The sequence below is a fragment of the Diabrotica undecimpunctata genome, chromosome 3, assembly GCF_040954645.1.
Source record: "Diabrotica undecimpunctata isolate CICGRU chromosome 3, icDiaUnde3, whole genome shotgun sequence".
NCBI classification, from domain to species: Eukaryota; Metazoa; Arthropoda; class Insecta; order Coleoptera; family Chrysomelidae; genus Diabrotica; species Diabrotica undecimpunctata.
Genome location: NC_092805.1, coordinates 20,788,954 through 20,809,094, shown reverse-complemented (window position 1 = coordinate 20,809,094; position 20,141 = coordinate 20,788,954). Strand labels below are relative to the sequence as shown.

Genomic DNA, 20,141 nt, shown 5'->3' with positions numbered 1-20,141 from the left:
AAAAGTCGCAAATGAGTTAAGGGCGCTAGAACTGCACTCCATAGAGGGCAAATGGAATAATATCAAAACAGCAGTACTGACAGCAGCAGCATCCACGTTGGAAAACAAGAAAAATGCGAGAAGGGGAGCATGGTTCGATGATGAGTGCAGACAAGCAATAGAGGAAAGAAATGAAGCACACAAAATGTATATAATAAGAAGAACACGATAAAGACGAACATCATTTGAAGTTGCAAGATGGAAAGCAGACAAGATATATAGAAATAAAAAAGAGCCTATGAAAATGGACAAATAGAAAAAATGGAAGAAAATTTCAAAAACAACGAAATTAGAGGGGCTTACGAATACCTAAAAAAGATAAAAAGCGGGTATAAAACTCTAACAAGTCTATGTAAAGATGAAAATGGGAAAATAATCAGTAACCAACAGAAAGTCGCAAAAACCGGGAAGCACTATTTTCAGACCCTACTTGGTACACAAGTAGACCTGGAAGATGAAATAAGTACGAACTACGTAGAAGAGAATGAAGTAGAGAATGGAGTAGAAGCTCCAACTATAGAGGAAGTTCTCGAAGCTATTAAGACCCAGAAAAACAATAAAGGCCCGGGAGTTGACAAAATACCAGAAGAATTGTATAAGGTAGGTGGCGACCACCTAGCAAGTCACATCAACGAGCTCATCAAAGACATATGGCAAGAAGAGAAAATAACTGACGACTGGAAAAAAATATAGTAGGCCCGATCTAAAAAAAGGGACAAACTCCACTGCAAAAACTACCGTGGAATTTCTCTACTATGTACAGCATATAAAGGCCTCACGTATATTATAAACTAGCGGCTTCTAGTTAAAAACGAAACAAAAAGGCTAGATGTGGAAATTAACATATAAAAAACAAAAATAATGATACAGACGAAAAGAAAATGTCCACCAAAATACAAAGATGAGAATCTATAAAACCTTAATTCAACCAATAGGCAGTGAAGCATGAGTCCTAAAAGAAACATCAAAAAGGAAACTCGACACATTCAAAAGGAAAGTACTGAGGAGAATACTAGGACCTATGAGGGAAAACGGAATCTTCAGAAGTCGATACAATAACGAGCTTTATCAACTTTATGAGGAAGCACCACTGTCAGACTTCATTAGAATACATTAGAAGATTGCAATGGAACAGGCGATAAGAATGGGAGAGGATAGGCTGCCAAAAAAAGCACTGAATCCTAGAATGCGGAGAAAGAGACCAACTGGAAAGCCAAGAAAGTGCTGGGAAGACACAGTAAACAGCGAAGCACAAGCCCTTTTAGGAGTCCGTGTATGGAGAAAATCAGCCACAGACAAGCAAGGGTGGAGGCAATAAAGGAGGCCAAGGCTCAATTTGGGCTGTAGTGTCGTAGAAGAAGAAGAAGAAGATCTCTTCTGAACATTTCTTGTATACCTAGAATAAACGTAAGCATTCATATCATTAGGATGGCAAATAATTATAAGTAAATTAAAGCGTTGTCAGCATTCAAGGCTTATTATTTAGTTATAAGCTTCTCTGCGACCTCTATATACAAGCTTCCTGAGGAAGATTTCGTTTTCATCAACATTGTATTTAGCCATTTTTGTTATCAAAGTACTGCATGGGAATACAGAGAGACTGATGACTGATTACAATGGTAGACGGTTGGAGATACTGGCGGATCATGGCCAACTAAAAATGATGACGCTAAACTTCCCTTCTCTTTTAACAATGTTAAGTGGAAGAAATACAATCTGGGCAATATGTTGTATCTAGTCAAGTAGCAGTTTTTCCCAACAATTGTTGAGCTATGTAAGCTTTATTTTCCCTCTGATATAGCGTTTATTTCTTTTTTCACCATTATTTTTCCTATGTGAACCAAAATATTTGTATTAGATTAAACAGCGTTTATTGTAGGGCTCCATGCAAAGTATTCATATGACTACATTTTATTATTAGTATACTTATCTTGTTTTCTAGGGTATTATTATAAGATTTTTCTAATCATGTATTAATACTGTGTTCTCTAGAGTCCCTGTAATCCATTATATGCACTGGTTATCTCCGAGAATAAACTTAGCTGTTTGGTTCTTTTGCCAAGTTATTTTCTACTCTTTAATGTTTTTACCTCTTTCGCAAAGTATACAATTTAAGTAATTTATGACTCTCTGCAAAGTAGCTTCCAATTCTTACAGGGCGAGTTGTTCTGAGTTTACCTTTACTCCTCTGTATTTGCCTGCTAATGTAACGAAACAAAATTTTCTTTAAGCTGATGTTAAATTATTTCTAATGTAAGCCTAAATATTTGAAAGTAAAACTTTATTTAAAAAACTAATTTATCTAATTGAGTTTAATAGATCTCAGAATATTGTTTCATATATTTCAGCGGAATAAAGGAGGCGAAGAGAGAGACATAGACAAGCAGTTGTTGAAAGGCAGCAAAGCAGTAGCATCATTAAACGCACTGTTGCATGCAAAAAAACGTGTCCAGGGCAGCCAAGATTCGAACTTGCCTTCAATATGTTGGTCTCACTTGCACGAAGGACCATAAATCAAAAAGAAGAAGAAAAGTTAGAGATTTGGGACAGAAAAGTCCTGAGAAAACTTTTTGGTGGGAAAAAGGAGGCTATGGGGAATGGTACAAAAGAACAAACCAGGAGCTAATGGAAATCTATAAGAGACCTAAAATAACGCAGAAAATCAAAGCACAGGGAGTTAGATGGTTGAGACATGTTTTACGAATGAAAAAAGAAAGAAACGTCCTAAAAGTCTTACAAGCAGGAGAACAAGGGAAAAAAAGAAGAGGGAGACCACGACCGAAGTGATTTGAGACTGTTCATTCTGACATAGAAGAAATGGGAACAAGAGACTGGAAAGCACAAGTGAAGTACCTAAAAAGTGGGGAAAACTTGTCAAGACCTTCGAAGCCAAGGTACGTAGTTTGGGTCAGTTCCAATCTGAGACTGTCCGCAGAAAGTTATATAATGCGCAATAATGAGCAGGTATTTCGCAACTCAAATGCCACCCCCTCTGTCCATTAAGATGTATCGAGAGCATACATACTAGACTAAAACTCTATTTATGTCACACAATTCTGCCGAACAAGTTTTTAATTTTTGACATTAGAATAAAGTTTACTTACGTTTCATTATAGAGAAGCTCATGTAACATAAAATCGAGTTTGGATTCTGTTATTTCATTCAGTTTTGTTGTGAGTCCAACTCCTGTATCGACCATCCTCAGGGCATTTAAATCCTGATCAGCAACGAAAGGAATAGCAAGAACTGGCACCTCATGATAAATAGTTTCGATCGTGCTTAGAAAACCAGCATGCGTTATAAATAGTTTGCAGTTTGGATGAGCTGAAATTAAAAGTGAATAGGTAAAAAAGTAAAGTTAATTGTAGGTTTTTAGTTTCAGATAACTTTATTTTATTTGAGCACAGTCACAAAAAACACTTAACTTCTTTGATATGTTTTAATGCGTTCATAATAATCCGTGGTAAAAGCTAAATGATTTTACGTAGACTGCGGTGATGTGACTGTCCCACTCGAGACGTGAGAATATCTTTTTACCGCTCAGAAGCAGCAATTTATAGTAAATTATAGTAAGGTATTTTCAATGATTCTTAACGAATCTTTAACGGTCCTTTTAATGGACTTTTCAATGAGCTTTTTTATTGCCTTCTAGATTATAAATTCAAAATAATAAAACTTTTTTATATCGACTGTTAAAACCTTTTAGTAAAATATAACATAAAAAAATATAAAAAAAGACATTACTTGTTTAATGAAATTACTTAATTTTGGTACAATTAATTTTTTATCGAGATTGACCTAAATTAATTGACGATTCCAATATATACGAAAAAGGAGTCTGAGATCCAAATATAGATTAAAAACAATTTGAGAGATTTATAAAACATTAAACGAACTATTTTTCGACCCTTTTTTATAGTAAAAAAAATTGGTTTATCGATGAATGCAAGAATGTAACAAAAGAAAAAAAATTAAGCCTACAGAAAGATGCTTACCCGACGAACTAGAACAACTTTAGGGAATTACCAGACAAAAAGAAAAAAAGAAAAGAGGATACACAAAATAAAAAAACGACACCACATAAATGAGGAACTTAAATATATATAGAAAACCTCAACAGAAAGAAAGAATTCAGAGCATTCTATAAAAAAGTTAACATCAACATAAAAGAATTCAATGCAACCACAAGACAATACAGAAGTCAGAATGGCGACCTATCAACAACAAGAAAAGATGTATTGAATAGATGGGTGAAATACTTTAACCTTGAAGAAGAAGAAAACCTGGAAGAAGAAAGAGATGAGGTAAGGGGAACAGACGAGAGGTAAGAGGAACCACCAACGATTCTTGAAATTAAACATGTAGTTAAAAAGCTAGCCAGAAACAAATCACCTAGAATAGATAATCTCCCAGCTGAACTATATAACGAAGGTGGCCACAATACCATAATAGCATTACAACAGCTTATAAAAGACATATGAACACAGAAATCCCTTCTCAATGATTGGAATATTGGAATACTTTGCACCAGACACAAAAAAAGGAGATATCTTTGAATGCTCTAACCACAGAGGAATTACGCTTCTAAATTCAGCGTACAAAATATTTTCCACAGTACTATGTCACCGTATGGCACCATATGCAGAACGGATAGTAGGAAAATACCTGAAAATAGGCTGGTTTCAGAAGTGGTAAATCGACAATTTATCAAATTGTAACCCTGAAACAAATTTTGGAAAAAACACTGGCATTGATACTCATCACATATTTATAGACTACAAAGCAGTCTACGACTCTGTGAATAGAAGAAGAGATATGTTCAAAGCAATGAAAGAGCTAGGAATACCAAATCAGTTGGTAAATTTAACAAAACTAACTCCTGAAAAAGTTGAATGTAGAGTACGAATTCAGGGAGAACTGTCTGAACCTTTTAAAACAAATAACGTGCTGCGGCAGGGAGACCCTCTCTCTTGTATACTGTTCAACCTGGCTCTAGAAAAAGTAATACGTATGTCATAAATCACAACCAATGGTTCAATATATTGTAACGAAATAGCCCATCTCCGATACGTCATAATAATTCTTAGAAGGATAAATATAGAAAACTCAAGAGTTGGGAATTTCAATAGCGCCCGTCTTCGATGCGCTTTCGATGAGACGAATTAGAGGTGGGCTAATCCAGAATATTCTCGTATATAATAACTTGTATATATATATATATATATATATATATATATATATATATACAAGTATATATACATCATATATATATATATATATATATATATATATATATATATATATATATATATATATATATATATTATATATATTATATATATTATATATATATATATTATATATATATATATTATATATATATATTATATATATATATATATATATATATATATATATATATATATATATATATAGCTACTGGAAGTATAGGCTACTGGAAAAATGAGACAATCCTCTTATAGTGGAGCGTGTCGTTGTCGCTAACAAACGATCGGTAACAGCATAATGCAGTAACAATGATTGGGGGAGTGGTTAAGTTACTTACATGGCGTCCGGTATGAGGATAATTGAGTAAAAAAAAATTCAGCAGTGACTTTTGAAAAAGACTTTTGAACTTTTAAAAAGTATTGTTCGGCGGGAATATCAGCGTAGTTAGGTAGTGATCTTTGTAAGAACATTTACAAAAGTACGTGTGTGCCTGACCAAAGATGCTGGTAGTAGAACTGTCAGTAAAACAGTTGCGTGAGCAACTAGAAGAACGCGATGAAGACTGCAGCAAGTCCAAGAAGATCCTCCAAGAACGACTGAAGACTGTTCTCAACAAGAATGGAGACGACCCAGAGACATTCCAATCTCAATCAGCAGAAGAAGCAGTTTTAACGAAAATAATTGAGGAAAAATTTTAGAATGTCTCTCAAATGATTGAAGAAACTTCTAAAAAAAATGATAATAAATTTGAAAACGTCTCGCAAATGATTGAAGAATCTTCTAGAAAAAATGATGATAAATTTGAGAACGTTTCCAAAAGATTTAATGAAACGTCTCAAATTATTAAAGAAGCAGCTAGACAAAATGAAGAGAAATTTGAAAATGTGTCTAGAAGATTCGACGAGATTTCTCAAATAATTAAAGAAGTATGTATTCAGAATAACGAGAAATTTAAAGAAGTTTCTAAAACATTCGATAAAGTAGAAGAGAAGATCAAACAGTTAAAGAGCATGATAACCAATACAAAAGTGCTACCACCAGTTAATACAGTAGCCTTAGATCCGGTAGTGAAAGAAGAATCACCTAGAGACGAAACGACACATCATATGAGATTTAAATTGCCACCATTTGATGAAAAGTCTTCTTGGTCCATATACCTTAGACAATTTGAAGCTATTGCGACAGCCAATCATTGGACAGAACAAGAAAAAGCTATTTCCTTGAAATCCACAAGGAAACAAAGTTCCTGTATTTGGCTGTATACCATATATTAAAAATTTTGAATAAAATCCTTTATAAAAGGTATATAAAAAACCCAGTTGTGCTATGCAACATAGCCAGTCAATGCAACATAGCCCAACTGGGTTTTTTATATACCTTTTATAAAGGATTTTATTCAAAATTTCCTTGACTGCTGCTTTACGAGGTGATGCTGCAGATATCCTAAGATCGATTCCTAAGGGTCAAGAAAAATGTTACCAGACCTTGTTTACTCGACTAGACAAACGTTACGGAAATGCCCATCTACAACAAGTCTACAAGGCGCAAGTAAGAAGTAGAATTCAACGAGCAAGTGAAAATTTGCAAGAGTTTGAAGCAGATGTTGCTCGTATAGTGCGGTTGGCTTATTCAGAGGTACCAGATAACATTTTGGAAGAAATTGCTGTAGATACCTTCATCAATGGGTTAAGAGACAGTGAACTACAGAAAGCTTTACGACTAGCAAGAGCGAAAGTTTTAGATGAAGCGCTCGCCATTGCCTTGGAACACGAGACAGCTAGTCGAGCTTCACGAAGCTATCGAGTACAAACCTCTGAAGAGAGCGACGAATATAACGATAAACGTCTAGAGGAAATCGTACGGAAAGTAGTTCGTAACATGATGCCGAAGAGACGCGAAACCAGATGTTGGAATGGTGGCGACGTAGATCACATCGTCACGTAGGTCACGTCGTAAATTGCAAGAAAATAATACAGTCAGAAAGCTAGAACAAATCGAACACATGGCTGGAAAAAGTTATTCAAATACTGATGCTCAGTCAAGACGGCCATACAGTGCAAATTGTAATCGCTTTCTTAAAGTGATTACAATTACAGGGAAAAAGATAGGACGCCAGAAATTTCCTTGGCAGTCGATCGTGGAGAAAAATGGCTACAGGCCGTAACGAATGGAGAGGTTTGCTAAGGGAGACCAGGAGTCGAATTGGGCTGTAGGTCATACGATAGATGAAATAGAGAGTAAGACCGAAGAAAGAAGGATCCGGGCATAAGACAATGTTCCTGTCTCGAAAATGCGAGAAACTGGACCAGTTAAATTTAAAATTACTTTTAAAGATCGCACAAAACTGGGAAAAAGTTGACGAAATTGTAGCCATTTTTCTAGAAAGAAGACCACATGAATAAGAAGATCGATGTCCATATTGAAGTATGAAGTATTAAGTCACATTTTGTGGAGTAGTGTGGCATTATGTCAATATGTATGCCATAACATAGAAATAAAATTAAAGATGATATTTAAGGTATATCTGACATTTTTGCTTGACGTTAAGTAAAATACTCCAAGTTGAATAGAACTGAAGAATGGGCGAATTAAAATCAAACTTTTGAATTGAATTTCGAGTAATTTTATTGTACATATTGTAAGTTTAATATTTGTTTCTTACCTAAAATATCTTCTTGTGGAAGCCATTTATGCAATATTACATTATCTGGTTTACCAGGAATATTATCCTCATCAGTTTTCCATAAAACTTTTTGGCTAAGTTTACCAAGTGAATTTAAGAAGGCTTGTTTAATTTGAGGGTCCATTTGCGAGGGATTCACGAATGAACCGAAGCTGAACAAGATCACACCTTGAAGAAAAATATCATGACACAAATTGAAGGTCTATTTTTATAAAAAAAAAAGCTAAAAATCGTTTTATGAATAAAACACTTATGAATAAAAATTGTTTTTTGTATTAATATAATTTACTAGAATAATGGAATAAAATGGTTATGAAAACAAATTAATGGTTGTATACTTACCTTCTTTAGCAGCATCCATATATTTTTGTAAATTGTTTGGAAGTTCATTTCTGTCTTTTAGGTGAAAGCCCAAAATGTCAATCATACTCGGTACATGAGAAATAGGCGCATTAATACTCTCGTGGTCATTAATTAAGAAAAGCGAAATATTTTTGTCGATAGCTGCCAAATCAGGACATCCTGGGAAGTATTTCTTCATAAGTGCTTCTTGACTGGGGTAAGATAGAAAATTACTAAGGAGAACATCGACCAAATAAACAAAACTGTTAAACGATCGTTGCCAAAAGTTCATGGGGCTTGAATAACCGTTTAAAGTATTGGGTATATAAGACGGAGGGGCTGAATTGCCTGCAGTAATGTGGAACGTTGTCATTGGAGCAAAGGGACTATAGAGTATTAAGGGTGCTTTAAAATGCCAAGATAGTCCCTTAAGAGCTGTGTTTAAGGTATCTTCTAATATGATGACGTCAAACTGTTTTTTTGAATCCAACAATTCCTGAAATTTCGGATGGCTTAATGTTTTCTCAGTGAAGTTTAATGTTATTGGTTGGACGAAAACTGGAAACAGTAAGGCCGTAAATTTCGAAACTGTTATAAAATTTGTATTCATACCTAAAAATAACAAGTTATTTAGTAAGTAAAGTAAAATTACTGTGTATCTTAAAAACGATCTTTCATATATTATCGGACAAAAGTTAGTTAAAAAACGCAGGAGAATGACTTATGAACAATATAAGAGGCTACAGCTTTCAAGACCAAATTTATCTCTTTTTTCATGAATGAGGATTGTAACCGAATGTTTATACTTATTTGGAATGTTTTCTCATTGTGTGAGAAATTAATTGTCTCAGTTGTCTTAATTGCCTCAATGACACCATCTTCCCCCAGAGCTCTATTACTTTTCATTATTTTTGAGAGCATCTTGAATTTCCTCCCATGATATATCTGGTCAAACAACAACAACAACAACAACAACAACAACAACAACAACAACAACAACAACAACAACAACAACAAAAAGATCTTTTCATTGCGTTTATAGACTATGAGAAAGCTTTCGACAAAGTTAAACAAACATAACTCATGGAATGTCTAAACAGAAAAGGAATGACTAAAGAGAAATCTCTATTGGAACCAACAGACTGTGGTAACATTATATGGAAATAGCACCATGGACCGATGATATTACGAACGAAACGGTGTTGCACGGAATGGGGGGAGACAGAGAACTTTTGACCACCATTAAAAGGCGAAAGACAGCATATTAGGAGCACATACTTAGGAATGATAAGTACGAGTGATTACAGCTAATTATGAAGGGTAAAATCGAAGGAAAAAGGGGTCCTGGTAGACGACAAATATCCTGGCTGAAAAACATTCGCGACTTGACCGGGTTAGTATTCTCCGATTCTACATGTTGTACCCTTCCTATTGGCTTTTAGATGAGCTCTGGAATAACTTGTTTGATCGTGAAATGTCATGGTCTTCTGTAACAGCTGTGTACAAGTCCTCATAAAATTGTTCTATTTCTTCCTCGGTGTGACCCGATGTTGTCGCATACACCTTAATAATCTTTATGGAGTAACAGGTGTTTAGTTGGAATTTTGCAAGCAAAACTGTTGTGGAAACTGCTTTTACTAATATTACATTCTTAGCTAATTTTTTATTAATTAAATACTTCCATTTCCATCGTTATTTCTGACATGATAGAAAATGTGACCGGATTTTAAAGTGGTTGGGCTTTCTCTTTCCTTTTCATTTTTGCTCTACCTATTTCCCAATTGATCTTATTCAGTTTAATGATTGGTCTCAAAAAGAAAATAGAACAACTATTATGATACTTAAATCATATTCAAATTCAATTCGGCTTTTGCCACATTATCGGAACGAGTCCAAACTACTTTCAGAATAGATTCTTTGATGAAAGTGTAGTTACTTTGTAGATTTTACGGCGAAAATCAATCCGGTGCTTCTTTTCGCATGCTCTTTACCAAATGTAGAAATACTAAACTTAAACAAGCTAAAAATCAATGAAAGTTCGGTATATAAATCACCAAGGCAGCCATTTATATTTTCGTCTCCACTCAACTCAAAGTCCAACCCGATTGATTTGGGAGATTTTAACATCAACAGTATTCTATGAGGTTACGCAGAATCTGGCGCAAATTAAGAAAGTATAGAGGTTTGATTAGAAACTATTGATTTTGCATTAATTCACCATCGAAAACTTATACCATCGTTCCAAAATAAAGTATGGAAAAAAGGCTACAACATAGACCACGTAGTATATATATCAAGCCAGCTATCAGGCCTAGAACTATCTCATTCGGAAAAAGATTTAACTTAAAGAAGACAAAAAATTGCAACTATGCTATACTATGAGATACAAAATCTGGAATCAAGACCAGATAAATAAAAAATACGTCCAGGAAAGCAATTCTTATAGAGTGCAGACAATAATGTGTCCCTGGAATATCTAGTGAACCTAAAGACCTGAAACGACCTGAAAAACTCTTGAGAATCCTTTTAGAAAAGAAAAAGTTGAACAGCCGTACTTTAACAACTAAGTCAAGCTACAAAGACAAAATGGATCCAAACGCAGGAAAACATGGACATGATACATAGTAGCAAAATAGCATAGAACCTGGTTATATAACATAGAGGTGACTTCAAGATCCTGCAACCTTATATCCAATCAAGTAAAATAATTAAAAATCTTAATCAAGAGGCAAACTACCTAGAAACAACATTCAACATAAAAGACCTTCATGACAGCATCGATATGTTAAATAACAGAAATGGTACAGGTGTGGATGATATATGCACTGACTAGATCAAGAATCTTTAATAAACCACCTACACAAACTCTTTACTCGAATACTGGCAAACAGATTGGAAGCAATATTCGATCTCTACCAGTCAGAAGAACAAGCAGGGTTTCGGTCAGGCCACGGAACAAATGACCATCTCAGTACCTTAAACTTTAGTTGAAAAGTATATCGAATATAATAAACCTCTGGTTCTAGTTTTTGTTGTCTTCCATAAAGCATTTGCCACAGTGCGAATATTTTATGAAAATGCAACAAACAACTGTAACCTTCATTGCATGACTTAGAAAATAAAAACTGGTAAAAGGGTGTGACAGGGCACTTTGTCACCAAACCTATTTATAACAGTCATGAAGTACGCATTTGAATGATTAGAGTGGGACTCAAAGAATAATAACATCGATGGAGAGAAACTAAATCATCTCTGATATACCAATGACATTGTTCTTATAACAGACGACTTAGTAGAAAAGGGAAAAAAAGAAAAAAAAAACTATGTGAAAATAAAAATGGTGACGAATCTTGTCCCCAATGAGCAAAACAGAAATCAAGAAATCGCCCATACAAGTTGTGGAAAGATATATGTATTTGGACCACGAAATGCAATGAAAAAACCAAACATGTAAGATCAAGTAGATATACAGTTCTTATCTTACGTCTTCATTTCGCTAGCTTAAGAAGACAGAAATAAAGATAAAACGAATACACAGAAGAGAAGTCAGAAATAAAAATAAAACAAATCCACGAGAATCCACACAATAATCAGACAGAAGATAAGATTTAAGAAAATTCCATAGAATTTCATAAAAAAGAATGTAATGAAAACTATAAAAAAAGCATGATACCTTTCACCTACAAAATAAATTAAAAGAGATTGTTGAAACAATCGAACAGAAACAACTATCCCAAAATGTATCAGATAAAAAGGAACGCATTTATGAACTTCAAAATCTAATGAACAAGAAGATTTGGGATTGGTATATTTTCAAGCTCAACTTGAAGAAAACTAAATAGATCATAGTAGAAAATAAAAATACATAAATGAGACGGTATTAGAGTCAGAGATGCAATACGTCAGAGATAGCCACCATTTTTTTCGGCCACCATTTTGGCACTACCCTTCGAGATAGAATAATATCAAACGATAACTTCAACTTTTAATAAGAATAGATAGAATAGAAAAAAACAAAATTGTAAAACCGCAAAATTGATAAAATATCCCCAAAACATTTAAAAGAAAATTTAGTCTATATATAAGGTTTATTGTGTATATAAATATTTGCATACGATACCTAAATTACTAATCATTCCATCAAGATAAACCTCTTCGTATCCTGGCACTTTTTGGTTGTCCTGAAAAACGCTCACCATCGTTACATTATGACCAGCTCTTGCAAGACCATGTCCCAATGATTTTCCTTGAAAATAGTGACTTTTTCCAAAGTGATTAAACACAAGTAAAATATTTGAAGAATTCACTAACCCCAATGCATTGCAAAATAATATTATAGCAAATTTTATATCGAAACGCATTTTTTAACCTCAAATCATAGGATGTCGATATGTATTTAATAAATTATTATACACTACTGATGATAAAATATAAGCTTATAACAAATAGTAAAACCGATTACAACAATAACAAGTGGTTGCCCTTGGACTTCATAGAAATTACATGTTTGTACATTTTTTGATAAAATTTCTAGATAATAATATTTTTGGTATAAGTATCTTAAAGTAGATTAATTAGATTAACTTCAGATATAGTAGTCCCATAGTAGTTAATAGTAATTCTTTTTATTTACTAATATAATTTTATTTAAATGACTAATCTGTGTCCCCGAATATCAGTGCGGATTTAGACGAGGGAGAAGCACAACGGACCAAGTATTTGTAATCAGATAATTACAAGCAGAAAGCTATGAATACAACTTACCAACGATAGCGCTATTCATCGACTTCGAGCAAGCATACGATAGAATAAAGAGGAAGGAATTAAAAGAGACCCTTGAGGAACTGGAAGTTAGCAGAAAGTTGCGTAACATGATACATCTTACTTTAGAGAATACAGAAAACAGAGTCAAAGTAAACAATCATGCATCGGACAAATTTTTAGTAAACGAAGGATTAAGGCAGGGCAATCCTTTGTCATCATTACTCTTTAATTTATGCCTAGAAAAAATAATGCGAGAAGCGAAAATCAATAGAGAAGGACTCCTAGATTATAAAAGACAGCAAGTCTTGGCATTTGCGGATGATGTAGTGTTGCTGGCAAGAGGAAAAAAAGAGCTACAGGGGATGGTACAGACAATAGTAAAAGCAGCAAAGAAAATGGGACTTTACATATATGAAACTAAAACAAAATGTATGCAGTGGACAGATAATCAATTCAGGGATGGACAAAAGTTTAAAGTAGAAGTAGAAGAAGGATCATCATACGAATTCGAAATGGTAGAAAGATTTACATACGTAGGTACAATAATATCACGTAAACTTAGCATTACAGAAGAAATACAAGCTAGAATAATGGCAGGCAATAGAAGGTGTACATGCTCTTAGTGGAATGTTGAAAAGCAAGTTTTTATCAAGAAAGGCAAAGTATACAGTTATACAAAACAACTATACAACCAATAGTAACATACTGCAGTGAGACATAGACAATGACAAAAACTGAACAAAATTTACTGGAGATATGGGAAAGGAAAATCCTGAGGACGATATATGGAGGGATAATAAGGGACGGTTTATGGATAAGAATATCAAATGATGAGTTAAAGGAATTATATAATCAACCTAATATAATAGGAGTCATAAAGACACAGACACTAAAATAGCGAGGTTACCTAGAAAGGATGCCGAACACGAGGACTCCAAAAAGAGTAGTAAACTACATTATAGCTTCAAAAAAGAGAAAAGGAAGGTCAAAAAATAGATGGAATCAAGAGGTAGAAAAAGATGGAAAAAATTGGACTAGAAGGCCAGAAAAGAAAAATAAATAACACATATCGAGCCAGAGAAGATCAAACTTCAAAAGATGAAGAAAGAACAAACTTTCCAAGCCCTGGGCCTCTAAGGCCTTTAGTGCTATTGTATATATATATATATATATATATATATATATATATATATATATATATATATATATATATATAGTCTGTGTCCCAGTGGCGACTCGTCTCATGACGCGACTGAAGCAACACTTCAGCACTCAATTTAACAGAATGCACTTTTATCGCCTTCCCCAGCCAAGCACGTATTCCCATATTTCTCATGTCTTCATCGATGTTGTCAAAGAACCTTGTTCTAGGTTTTCCTCTTCTTCCCTAACCGATGGGTCTATCAAAGCGAGTTTTTCTAGCTGGGTCATTTGTTGTATTAAATGTAATAATTTCAATAAAACTTTTCTAAAGAGTTCATTTCTTAAAATGCAAAAAGTAACCAACCCACTTTTCAACCCACTTTTATACATACAGTGTGTAACAGCCCAATGGAATAAATTCATTATTTAGGTTACTGTACATATTTATAAAAAATCCCGAAACACGTCAAATTTAAATTATTATAACTTGACATTCTTTAACGTGAAAATGTCACCCCTACCTCCAACCCCCTTAGAATGACAGGTACAACCCCCAATTTTTAAAATAGGAAGTATAGGCTTGTGATATATCGTTTGAAAGGTCTTTTCATTTTCCATTCAAAAATGTTGTCGCTTTCAAGTTTATTAAGATTAATTAAGATAAAATAAATTAAAATCATGTGGTTACCGAAATTCGCTACAATACAATCAAAAACTAAAATGTAATGCAAAACGTAATAAAATGTAGAACACGAAAAATAACTATGAATGTTAATGAAGTAGATGTCTTCTAACATTATTTAACATAACAGGCGTGATCGACCTAATCGCAAGCGTTATTCGTTCTTTTAAGTCATTTAAATCAGAAGGTTTAGTTTTGTACACATGGCTCTTCACATATCCCCATAAAAAGAAATCTAATAATGTAAGATCAGGTGATCGCGCTGGCCATTCAATCGATCCTCGCCTCCCTATCCACCGATTGGGAAATATTGTATCGAGGTACTGCTGGACATTAAGTTGGTAATGTGGTGGTGCTTCATCCTGCTGAAACCATATCGTATTCGCTGGAACTTAAGGGTTTCCTGGATCAGGATATAAATTTGCCAACGTTGGAATGACATCATTTTGAAGTAGTGCCAAATAATTGTTACCATTCAAGTTGCCCTCAATGAAAAAGGGACCAATGATATTGTTTCCTACAATCCCTGCCCAAACATTAACCTTTTGAGGGTATTAAGTGTGTTCTTCTCTCATCCAGTGAGGATTTTCGGTGGCCCAGTAGCGGCAATTTTGCCGATTAGCATAACCGTTAAGTGAAAAAGTACACTCATCAGAAAACATACCGTCTTATAATTGGATAATATTGTTATCCAACATGTCCATCATTTGCTCACAAAAAAAAGTTCTCCTATTAAAATCGTCTTCCATGAGCTCCTAAGTAGGAATCATCTTATAGGGATGCAATTTATTTTCTTTTAATATGTTTACTATCGATGTATGGCTAGCATTGAATGTAGTGGATGCCTGTCTACTCGATGTATGTGGATTTTCCTGAAACTCAAGCAACACATCTAATTTGAGTTCATCACTCAGTGCATTGGCAGCTGCTTTTTTTATCTGCCTTACATGACCAAACTCGCGAAACTGCTTCTCTATTTTACTTATTGTTCATTGGGATATAGGCGGTAAATTAGGAAATTTCTCATGAAATAGGCGAGTTACTTCCTGTTGTGTTCGGGTGTTATCTCCGTAACCAATCATTTGTAAAACTGTTATTTTATGCATTTCCGTTAATCTAACCATTTTTCAGAATTGAATTGAATGAACTTTTTACTTAAATTAAAATACTGACAACTTAAATAAAACAATTTACTAATGCGTGTTAAAATAACGTTGCCACGGAAATTCTTTAAAGTTTTTTAATGGTTACCATCTAAAAACCACATTGCTATGGTTTTTGTTCACTTTCTCATTATCAAGACCTAAACGGGAAATAAGTTTTGAGTATATTTTAGCGAATTTCGGTAACCACATGATTTTAATTTATTTTATCTTAATTAATCTTAATAAACTTGAAAGCGATAACATTTTTGAATGGAGAATGAAAAGACCTTTCAAACGATATATCACAAGCCTATACTTCCTATTTTAAAAACTGGGGGTTGTACCTGTCATTTTAAGGGGGTTGAAGGTAGGGGTTGCATTTTTACGTTAAAGAATGTCAAGTTATAATAATTTAAATTTGACGTGTTTCGGGATTTTTTATAAATATGTACAGTAACCTAAATAATGAATTTATTCCATTTGGTTTTTACACACTGTATATATGCATAGCTGCACTATTATTTTAACACTAACATTTTGAAGAAACATAATTCTAATGTATTAACCCATTTACGAACTTTCGTCAAATAAATTTAAATGAGCTACAATTTTTTTGTCGCAGAAACTTTAACTTCCTTTTTCTCAGCTTGTGCTATTTGTGGGTTGGTCCCTTTCTGCAGAAAGTCGTCCATATGAATGTTGCTTTTGTGATAATAGAAAGTCATTTAGACATATTGGTACGATTTAAAAAAATATTTTCTTACTGACAATAAATTGGTAGCAGATTACAAGTTGGTTAGGAATCCATTCTGAAGCTCTCCAAGAGCTGAAACTGCAGAAGAAGAAATCTTCATAGACTTTATTGCAAGCTGCGAAATCAAAGAGAATTTAGTTATAAATCTAGATTTTAATTTTGGGCGAAAGTAAATGATACCTTTTCTTTACTGAAAATAAAAGCACAAACAATTTTTTTCATTATAAGTATATCGTTTTTTTTTTTATTAATTTTTATGTGCTGTTGCCCACACGTAGAGTTAAGGGGCGCGCGCCATACAGGTTAAGAAAGGCTGGCGTACTGCAACAAAAGTAAGCTTATAATTATATCGACGTTTATTGCTTAAACAAGAAATACAGCAATTTTCTGCTTTCTGAAGCCATCATAGTAACTAGTTAGTTTCTAGTAAATTATATCTTAAGTAATAATAGTAACATTAATAGGCTCAATTTGCTAGTAAAACATTTAATTGGTTTTCACCTTTTTCGTTCGTCCACACCCAGACAACAAAAGATTTGACATATAATAAATAATAAATATTACAAATAGAACTCCTACGCTCCAGACTAAAAGAACATCTAGAAGTAAGTACTGGTACCACGTTAGTTCCAAACCTGCTACTCGCATATGGGATAGATCTTTGTGCCGAATAACATACTCCACCCAATAGACAAATAGGTCCATTGGTTTAACAGGACGATCTCTCATCAATGCGGATCTCCTTTGAATATTTTTCTTGTAGCTGAAATTAAAATGAATATTTTTTAGATATTCAACTATTCAAAAGTTATTTTTCTGTTGATAGCAAAGTTTTGAAGATATTTTAGTGAGTTTCTCTCTCCAATCGTCTCTTAACCCATTCGCTGTCGCGACATTAGTAGTTATTGGTCGTCAGAGGCCAGAATACATTTTAACTTTATTTTAGGGACATTTAACAAATAAACAAAACTTTATATTGTAAGTAAAGCATTTGTGGGAAAAACAGCCTTCAGAAGAGGAAAAAAAATCGACCACTTAAGTGGCCGGTCACAAATTTTATCGAAATAATATTGTCAGAAGTCGGCAACTGCGTACGGGGCCTTATACAAAAAAAATTATTAGGAAAATATAAAAATAAGAACACAAAATGGTATTTAGAATACAAAATAGGAGCAAAGTATCAAAGATACTAAAAAAATAAAAAACTGAATAAACTTTTTTTCAAAATGGCACATACATTTAGTAAAAAAACATGTTAGTTCAATAACAAAAACTAAGACATAGGTATTAGCCCAGTCTGGTTAAAAAAAAAGGTGGAAAAATGTTTCGCAGATATCTGAAGATTTTAAGACATAGGTGGGGGATACTAGATGATGAATAGATGAAAAGATACTTCTAGTTTTACCTTGCGTTTTTTTAAGCAATAATTTATGGTCACAATTTGATTTTTTGTCTATAAATTTTTTCCCTTATATTTTAAATAAACAATATTTATGTCATTTTTTTATGTCAAGAATATCTTTATTTTTCCGTTTTTTTAATTAAAATTGATAAATAATTTATTTAGATATTTGCAAAAAAGCAGTTTTTTGCACTAATTTATAAATTTAATTAATTTTTTTATTAACAAAATAAAATGGTATTAATATATTTAAACATCAACGGATTACCATCTTTTAGATTTGTGCCAAATTTCCCCCCGATCAGTCAAATAGTTTAAAAGTTATTTAATTTGTTTATCCCTGAGGCTAATTATTTAAACTATTGAGCTTGCCTTATGCATGATGCTAGACACATTCAGCAAATTTCATAGGATTCTTTAAGACTTAGACTATCTCAGAATTTAAATGCATATTGAGTTTTCATCGAAATTATTTACAAAATAAACGTTTGAAAAAGAGGTATGTTTTTTACTTATAAACAATTATAATAACTTCTATATTTTTCAAGCTACAGACTTGTACGTACAACCATTGGACAGCTGGTAAAAAACTCACATTAAAAAATAAAAAACCTTCTATGACCAATAGGAACGAAGTTAGTGACTATTTTTTAAAAAATCATATCTCCATTGTTTATAAACATTAAGAAGTAAAATTTGCACAAATTTTGAATGAAAATCTAAACTTTATATTAAAACTTATAGCTATAAAATTTATCTAATTTTTCGAAACGACGGTACTTTCGAAAGATCGACATAGGAAAGTGTTAAAATGACAGAGGAGATCGATTGATTCAATTTTGCCAAAGTGAAGACTTCGTAATAACAAATACCTTTTTCAAATTACCTCCTCGACGGTTATATACATGGACATCTCCACATTATACCAAAGAAAAAATAGTGAGAAATCAAATAGACTACATTACGATAGCAAGGAGGTATCATAATACTGTTAAATGTACTAAGACGTACCCAGGAGCTGATATAGGCTCAGATCATAACCCGGTAGTTACTGTGATAGACCAAAGCGAGACCAAAAAAGATTAGAAGACTACACAGAAAGGCACTAGATTTAAATAAACTTAGAAACAAAAATATACGACAAGAAACAGGAGAAGAAATAAATGAAAACCTCCGTTCAGTGCAGCAACAAATTAACGATACAAACAACGTTAGCCAAAAATTAAAGTACATAAATACAGCTATACAAACAGCAGGAAAGAAACATCTTACAAAAACAACAACAAAGAATAAGGGGTGGATGACACTAGATATACTAGACTTGATAGAACAAAGAAGAAAGATGAAGAATTACCCAGACAAATACAAAGAAATACATAAACACATAAAAAAGAGAATAAAAGAAGCCAAAGAGGAGTGGAAAAAAGAACAATGTGAAGAAATGGTAACCTATGAGAAAAAGTACAATGCGTTCAATATGCACAAAAAAGTAAAAGAGATAACAGGAAGCATAAAGAAATGCCAAATAGGTAAACTTAAAGACAAAGATGAAAATCTTATTGTAGATCCAGAGAATAAAATAAAAAGATGGACAGAATACATGAATGAATTATTTGAAGACGATAGAAACAACTTAACTCAGATAATCAATGAAACTGGGCCAGACATATTGAAAGAAGAAGTAGAATACGCAATAAGAAACGCTAAAAATGGAAAAGCAAATGGACCTGATGAAATTCCTACAGAACTGTTGAAGCTTTTGAATGATAAATCCGTAACCATAATATTAAATTTTGCAGCGAGGAGCTAAAACAGTTTCCCTCCATTTTCCTATGTCGATCTTTCGAAAGTAACTTCGTTTCGAAAGGTTTTAAGTTTCAAAAAATTGGATGAATTTTATAGCTATAAAATTCAATATAAAGTTTAGATTTTCATTCAAAATTTGTGCAAATTTTACT

General features: G+C 33.2%; 1 protein-coding gene across 1 annotated transcript in view; it reads right to left on the bottom strand.

Moving 5' to 3' along the window:
- The window catches only part of LOC140435700 (uncharacterized), a 64,512-nt gene that overhangs the window by 751 nt on the left and 43,620 nt on the right, over window positions 1–20,141 (bottom strand). The window contains exons 5-9 of the mRNA XM_072524421.1: window positions 17,274–17,544; window positions 12,414–12,651; window positions 8,294–8,905; window positions 7,931–8,119; window positions 3,144–3,363 (exon numbers count right to left, since the gene is read on the bottom strand). Coding sequence (XP_072380522.1) covers window positions 3,144–3,363; window positions 7,931–8,119; window positions 8,294–8,905; window positions 12,414–12,651; window positions 17,274–17,544 — 1,530 coding nt within the window. The remainder of the gene's footprint in view (window positions 1–3,143; window positions 3,364–7,930; window positions 8,120–8,293; window positions 8,906–12,413; window positions 12,652–17,273; window positions 17,545–20,141) is intronic.